This window comes from Oncorhynchus tshawytscha, unplaced genomic scaffold (genome assembly GCF_018296145.1).
Source record: "Oncorhynchus tshawytscha isolate Ot180627B unplaced genomic scaffold, Otsh_v2.0 Un_scaffold_530_pilon_pilon, whole genome shotgun sequence".
Lineage (NCBI taxonomy): Eukaryota > Metazoa > Chordata > Actinopteri > Salmoniformes > Salmonidae > Oncorhynchus > Oncorhynchus tshawytscha.
In genome coordinates, this window is record NW_024609811.1 from 80,760 (window position 1) to 89,042 (window position 8,283).

The following is an 8,283-nucleotide window of genomic DNA, read 5'->3' on the forward strand; positions in this document are numbered from 1 at the left end:
TACATTTGGATACAGAGTCAAATTACCCAGAAGGCTACTTGAGGCAACACATTTCTCAAGAACTATAGAAGACAATATTACTATAAAGTTTCTTAAATGCTATTTAATTATTCTTGGAAGATATGCTGCACTCATGACATGTGGAAACTAGGAAACTAATATTTCCCACTTGGAAGTATCCAAATCAACCAATATGTTAATTAATGTTTACTCAGAGGTTCCGAGCTTCCAACTTGTCATGAATGAAGCAAACTTTAATGTTTACAAATTACTGTTGTCTCTGACATTTACATCTTTAGCTTGTTTGTTGATTTGTAGAGAGATGCCGCAAGATTACATTCAGAACGGCACAACGTTGTGTAATATTCAGATAGAAATATGCTATGAAGAACAAACATGCCTCTCTGACATGTAAAAAAGGAATCGTCAGCTATATTCATGACATTTCTTTCTGCAACGTTCCATGTTTGCCTACTAAAAGTGGCCCAAGTAACATACTAAACCTATTCACAAGAAGTCAGTCAAAGCATTCTAGTTCATTGTCCTGTTGTTAGTTTGTCAGGAGATATTAAAAGACTAAACTTATTCACAGGAAGTCAGTCAAAGCATTGTAGCAGAGAGCCTCTGCGTCTGTGGTCGATCCGATTCCCAAACTCCAGCCCGTCCGTCAACACCTCAGTGTTTCCCACAGTCTTGGCCTTGGGCAGTCTCATGAGAAATGTGTACATGGAGCCGATTCGCCCGAAGCCCTTGGTCTCTCTCTTGGTTTTCCATCTGTGCTCCTCCACGGCGAACTCCGTGGTCCTCATGCGGTTGAGGGTGAATACTGAGTCCCCTCTTACTACCGATGTGAACAGGGCTCCTTTACTGTTTGCGTATTGCCCCGGCAAGGCTGTCCACTGACCCGTAGTCAGGTTGTAGCAGTCCATCACGCACATCAGGAAGTCTTCGCAGGGCCCGTTGCGCATGACATACAAATTGTCCCTGTGGCCCACCATGCAGTGGCCATAGCTCTGGTCACGGACTAGCGTGGTGACCAGGACCCATTGGTCCCTCTCAGGGATGTACTCGTGGATCTCCGTAACGCCCTTGGGTTTCCAGAGGCAGATGAAGATGCGGCTCATGGCTTTGGTGGAGGCCACGTTGGCGGCTCTGCAGGGGAGATTAGCGGCGAAGCGCCAGGTGGCTGTGGAGACACTGTACTTCTCCACCAACGCCATGGACTTCCGGTCGAACTCCCCACCGATGGCGTAGAGGCAGCCTTCGTGGCCCACTAACGTAAAGTTGTAGCGTGGCTGCTGGGGACTCGAAATAGTGGACCAGGAGTCACTCTCTGGGTCGTAGCAGAAGCCAGAGTCCACAACTTTCTTGCTGAGGTCGTGGACGCCTCCTATAATGTACAGCTTGTTGTCTAGCATGGTCACACCTGCCATAGTGGTGCTTGTGTTTAGGGGTAGGTGACTCAGCACCTTCCATTCTCTATCTTCGTCATCCAGGTAGCAGACCGTCCTCTGACAGTCCTGGAGCTGCTCGACGGTAGGAGAGTGGCTGCAGACTGTGACGTACCGACTGGGGATGAGAGACTCAACGTACTCCACTAGGTCTTCTGGTAAGGTGCTCACAACATCTTCCTTCAGGTCCGAGTACATGTCTTTAATGAATAAAGCAGCTTGATGGGACAGATCCCATAAACCGTAGGTCGCAGCCGTGTGGTACATCAACAAGCAGTTCTCTGAGTTGATGATATTGGTCAGGTGCTTTGTCACAGACTCCACCTGTAGAAAGGTGGCACACTCTATGGCTTCCACAATCTCGTCACCACCCAGGATGGGGCGATCCCCGTCCAGGACCCGGAGTGCCAACACAAATCCCCGGGCGCTCAGCCCTTTCAGATGGACCTCATCCTGTTGGCATTCCCGCATTCCCGACTGGAAGAGGGCTCGGAAGTACTCACAGTGCTGCTCGAGTAGGGCTTTGTTCACCACAAAAATGCTCCCGTCAACTCTCACTTTCAGGCTGTCCATCCCTGAGTCCAAAGGCTTGCCGAGGGCAGGCTTGTCACTGTCGGTCCCTGAACCAGGGCAGCTGCTTGGCTCCATCGCCTCAACTGAAGTGTTCAAACAGCACATTTGCATTTGTCAGGAGTGACGAAGTGCTGAGTCAGATCAAAATATCTCATGTCCTAGCATGACATTTTGTCCATGATGATATTTCCTTGAGGTACAGTAGCAGCTAGACCGAATCCCCCCCTTTCCTCTCCTCTGTGCAGAGCAGATGCACTTGACAGGGTAACCACTGTTTGTATTGCTCTTCACAGCTACGAGAATAGCAGAGGCTATAGATAGCTGTTAGGCAACGTGTGGCACAGTTATCATACATTATGGTGACATGCAGCCGGAGGGGAATCTAGTGTTGACCTGCTGGAAAGGGGAGATGGGTCGGGTGGGAGCGGGTGGGCCAATGGATGGGCACAGCAGTGCAGTTATGCTTATGATTTATTGGTCTTTGTCTGTGAGGCTGACAGTTTGTCTCAGCGGGAAATGTCAGAACTCTTGGCCTTGGAGCGGTTGGGCAAAGGTGAGAGACAACAATAGATTGTTCCCCGAGGTCACATTTGTTATATGAGACTATTATTCCAAACAGTTAAATTCTTAGTAACCTTGTCTGTTAGGGATCTGTTGCACATGACAACAGCATGCTACCAGTCCTTGTTCCAATACAGTCGTGGCACCTGTGCAAATACTTACATGCACATAGATGGATTCACCTATTGTAGTATAAATCGTTCACCCCCTATAAAAATCGTGTAAATGTTTACACACAAGGCTACATAATTACTCCTCTCTCTGTCCTCCATGCAAACCCCGATACAAACAGGGGCGCTCTTCCAAAAGAGGCCAGACACCACCTTTGCCACCAATGTAGAGAATGAGGAGGGAGTGGAGTTCTCATTCATTAAAGGGTAAAGGAGGAAACCAAGTCCAGTATGTCAAACGGTACCTTTTCTTTGTTCTTTCTGTTCAAATATGTCAGATTTGAGACTATTACACGAGCAATTACTTTAACATGTGCAACGTTTTAACTGTGAAGTTATGTGATTATCTGTGAAGGAAACTATGCTGCATGAAGACAACAGAATCATTCACTCACTGGATGCAATCCAATCATCTCAACTGACATAACAATTTATTGATATCCTTGTTTCTTGTCAATGAAGTTAGTTGGAGATGAGAAAGGTCTACCTTTCCAAATCATATCTGACTGCATGTAGAATAACTATGAGACCTCACCTCAGTTCCCTTAAATGGAGTTTGTCAGTAAATCATGTGCGTAAGCAGCAACATTCTTCAGCCAATGTTAACCGATTCGTCTACTTGACGCAAGGTCCTACCAGCTGTGCACGCACGGAGCAGCTCGAGCTTCTTTCACCATCGAGTATGAGCATCCTCATCATCGGACAGGATTTAAGTGCGCGTTCTAAAACTCTTTGGAATGTTTTTATTGCATTTGGATTCATATGATTTTAAATGTAATACAGATTTTTTTTAAACCACATCCAACCAAATAGCCGATTCACTTCTACCCCAGTCTTTAACTCTGAGAAAACCTTTGAAGGTAAGGTTATATTGAAACGTTATGGAAACGTTCAACGTGGGCGTTATTTGTGTTTCCTGCATAGTAGCCTATCATCCATATGCATTAATATTAGTGTTTATGATACCGTTATAAACATTTTATATTATTTGGTTATGTTATGTTATTTTTATTGTTAATAATATTCTGAATAATGCATGTAGGCACTGAATAAAGATCCTGTTACTTGGATCTGTTTTGAAAACTTGTGTTCCTGGGTTTTAGTCTAAAGATGTCACTGATGTTTGGGAAAGCAAGGAGTTGTAACTTCTCTGCTATCCCTGAGGGGGGACAACCTGAGGTCAATGTGGTCATCCTTGGAGTGAAGGGCTCAGGAAAATCAGGTGGCCCACCCATCTTTTCCCCTTTCTCCTTCATATGCTATTGGATTGATTTAGTGTTTATTGTTCAAACATTAGTGATGTTTAGGTTGGTTTTATATTGTGTTCTGCCACTTAATATACACTGAGTAAACCAAACATTAGTGATGTTTAGGTTGGTTTTATATTGTGTTCTGCCACTTAATATACACTGAGTAAACCAAACATTAGTGATGTTTTTAGGTTGGTTTTATATTGTGTTCTGCCACTTAATATACACTGAGTAAACCAAACATTAGTGATGTTTAGGTTGGTTTTATATTGTGTTCTGCCACTTAATATACACTGAGTAAACCAAACATTAGTGATGTTTAGGTTGGTTTTATATTGTGTTCTGCCACTTAATATACACTGAGTAAACCAAACATTAGAAACTTGCCTTGATTTGTCATCCCTAGTATTTGTAGTGGAGTAGATCCCAGTTTTGTTTACATTTTATTACCGTTTTGATAGTTTGTTATTCATGAAAAGCAATCTACTCCTATCTGATATTTCATGGGAGTGTTTATATAAAAACAGGGTTCCCATGCCCCATTTGGGACACTAGATTGTACAGTGTGACAGACTGACAACAAAGAGCTGAATCTAAACAGGAAGTGAATGATTCCCTTCTCTCTTTTCAGCGTTGACTGTCAAATTTCTCACCAAGCGCTTCATCAGTGAATATGACCCCAATCTCGGTAAGCTTCCAATTGTTACCTTCTGAAATAAAATGCAATTGTCAAGAAATGTCTTTGTTAAATAAATCATTTTGGCTCTGTCCTAACATCCCCTCTAGTACCGTTTAGAATCACGCTGTGCATTGGGAAAGCCTTTTATGGTTGGCTAGTATGGACATTAAAACACCTCTGTAATAGTTATAACACTGTAATAACACTAACTATACAAGAATCGGCAGATGCACTTTCAGAGAAATGTACAATAAACGTGTTCATATTGACACATGAATGACTGTATTGTGATGTTGGGTCCATGTTGTGACCTCCATGTTGTGTTCACTGCCATCTAGAGGATACTTACTCTTCTGAGGACATGGTGGACCAACAGCCTGTCGTTGTGAAAGTTATGGACACAGCTGACCAGGTGGGAAGAATCTTTTTTGAAAGACTATACTACTGCCGTTGTGCCCTTGAGGCACTGAACTGCTCCAGGGGCGCTGCTCTGCCCCCGACGCTGTGCCGCGGTTGGATAATGTGACAGAAGAAAAAAAGGTTTTCAGATTTGCATTGAACATAGAGACAGAGGATGATAGTGAGGAAAGATAGAGGTTGTGTCAAAGGGCAGTAGGTCAGATCCAAACCTGAAGACGTGTGTGCCGTAGGCTGAGGCATTACCATTACAAGAGCCGGGACACAATGACACATTTTCTGTGCAAATGGAAACCATTTGAAGATGTATTCAAAATCAATTGATACGTCTTCCAAAGCCTTTGCCACTAATTGTTTTGAAGTGATGACCTTTTCCCCTTGTCTGTCTCTACCGTCAGGACGGCCCAGTGAACTGTGAGCGCTACCTCTCGTGGGCCAGTGCCTTCCTTGTGGTCTACAGCATAGACAATAGACGGAGCTTTGAGGGCTGCCAACAGTACCTGGAGGCCGTCAGCGTCCACACCAAGGCCCTGCAGCCCAAGACCCCCATTATACTGCTGGGCAACAAGCTGGACATGGAGAGATACAGGTGTGTAGTGAATTGGTGGGGTGGATGGAAGTCAGAGTGGGACTCAAACCTGCAACTACTCGTCTGTTAGTGTAATGCCTGAGACATTATACCAAGAGGCCCAAACGTCTTGATGAGATTCCGGTATTATAGCGACTAAGTATTGCTGCAGGCGCTCAGAGCTCACTACTGGCTCATATCAGCATAGTCAGCAGCAGCAATACATACCACAGTAGTTAGACATGGAGAGATACCGGTGCAGAAGTCTTGCATGCCAAGATGTCTGTTTATGACTGTTAGAGACACAGCTGGTGGACGTTTAAGAGATACAATATAACCCGGTTCATCCCCACCAAGGCGGACCTGCGATTCAAACCCACACCACAATGACATAACATACTCAAAAAGCCAAGGCATGTCTTGGTCCGGGCCGGCAGTGCTTCCAGGAGGAGTGATGCCATCCCCAAAGTTCTGTTTTGGCCCATAGCCTCTCAAGTAACACCAAAGCGTTTTGCAGCTCTAGGCCTACTTGTAGTAGTCATCTGAAAGCCTGAAATGAAACATCATGTCAGTCCTACTCAATGTTAATGCACATCCTCATCACTGCTGCATGTGTGGCAACCCAAGCCCTCTTAGCTGGTGTTTATGGAAACAATCATGTTTATTCAAGCACTTCCAGTAAAGTTGATTCATGGCAAGACTCCAACCACTTATATTTGTCTCCCAGTGTAAGATGTCTTCATGTTGCTATATTTATCCAAAACATATAACGTACAGAAATGTATGAAGCAATAATGGCCAGCAGACTTATAGCCACTCCAATACACCTTCTTTTTTTTCTAGGTGTAAGAGGTTGTCATGTTGCTAGTAACAAGGCATGATGTGTAATTAACATTTTTTTGTGGGACAACATTTCTTTGGTTCCATCAGGTGACGTCCTGACAACTGATAGACAGAAATGTTCTTGCAACGTTGCCCATGAAACTTGTCTAGAACATTAATATATTATTATTTTTTCTCCCCAATTTTGATCTTGTCTCATCACTACAACTCCCCAACCAGCTCGGGAGGCAAAGGTTGAGTCATGTGTCCTCCGAAACATGGCCCGCCAAACCACGCTTCTTAACACCTGCCCGCTTAACCCGGAAGCCAGCTGCACCAATGTGTCGGAGGAAACACTGTTCAACTGACAACCATTGTCAGCTTGCAGGCACCCAGCCTGCCACAAGGAGTCGCTAGAGCACAATGAGCCAAATAAAGCCCCCCCGGCCAAACCCTCCCCTAACCCGGACGACGCTGGGCCAATTGTGCACCGCCCTATGGGACTCCCGATCACGGCCGGTTGTGACACAGCCCGGGAACGAACCCTTAGTGCCTTAGACCACTGCACCTCTTGGGAGGCCCAAACATCAATATGTTATGCTTGGAGAATATGGCAACCATGTTCTGTGTATGTTTGGTGGGACATGGATGGAATATTCTCCAAACCCACAGAAAACTGGACACATACATGTAAATGTTCTTGCAATGTTCCCATGAAACATGTCTAGAAAATGTATATCTTAAGTCCTGAGAACATGGTCACCGAGTTCTGGGTTATATTTGAATGGAATAATCTCTTGGGACATTCCTATGAAAACGTTAGTTTATGACCTAATAAGACTTTTAAAGGAACGCTCTCTAAAGTTGTGGGAAAGTTTGTTGTTAGCTAAGGATGTAGGATGTGTGATTGACTAATGATATGTGCAAAGTTGGCACATTATAGTACTGATTATAGGGGTCAGTGTATTTTGGAGCTGTTTAAACTAAAGGGCTTCTCTTTTCTCTCTCCCTCTCTCCCTCCTGTTTTCTCTTTCTCTCTCTCTCTCACTCTCTCGCTCTCCTTCTCTTCTCTCTCTCGCTCTCGCTCTCTTCTCTCTCTCTCCTCACTCCCATCACCCTGTCTCTCCCACTCTGTCTTTCAGGCAGGTGAGTAAGTCGGACGGCTCGGCCCTCGCCACCCGTTTCGGCTGCCTGTTCTTCGAGGTGTCTGCTTGCCTAGACTTCCTGTCTGTCCAGCGGGTCTTCCATGAAGCCGTGAGGGAGGCCAGGCAGCTGGGCGGCAAAAGGAGCCCCCCGTTACGTCCCCTTTACATCAGTGAGGACAACAAGCCATTGTTCAGCCTCGCCACCGTGCCCCCGTTCACCACCCCTGCTACAAAGAGCTCCCAGTGCCCGCCACCGCCAAGCTGGTGACGGTCAAGTCATCACGGGCACAGAGCAAACGGCGGGCACCCACGCTGACGCTGCTCAAGGGCTTCAAGATCTTCTGATGAGTCGATGGAGAATGAGACCAGACTTAAAGAATGGAAATTTGAGACTTGTCTCAAACTTGTGCTCAAAGACTTGAGACTTATGCCCAAACCTTGAGACTTAACTTGGACTTGTACCAGAGACTGAGACTTAACTTGGACTTGTGCTCAGAGTTTTGAGACTTGACTGAGTGTCTCAGGCTCGAAGACTTGACTCAACCTGGACTTTCCTAAAGTGACTTATTGACAAGTCTGCCATAGTGGCTTACAATATGGACAAGTGAGAGAACTGTGAAATAGGTTATGAGAGACAATGGACTGTG

The 8,283-nt window shown here is 45.2% G+C and overlaps 1 protein-coding gene and 1 pseudogene across 1 annotated transcript; one reads left to right on the forward strand and one right to left on the reverse strand.

The window, feature by feature from the left end:
* Positions 1-420: 420 nt before the first annotated feature.
* Positions 421-2,327, reverse strand: LOC112238502 (kelch repeat and BTB domain-containing protein 13-like). Its single transcript, XM_024407078.2, has one exon. The coding sequence runs from the start codon at positions 2,133-2,135 to the stop codon at positions 597-599; it is 1,539 nt and encodes a 512-aa protein (XP_024262846.2). The 5' UTR covers positions 2,136-2,327; the 3' UTR covers positions 421-596.
* A 577-nt stretch (positions 2,328-2,904) lies between these two features.
* On the forward strand, positions 2,905-8,283 carry LOC112244487 (annotated as a pseudogene).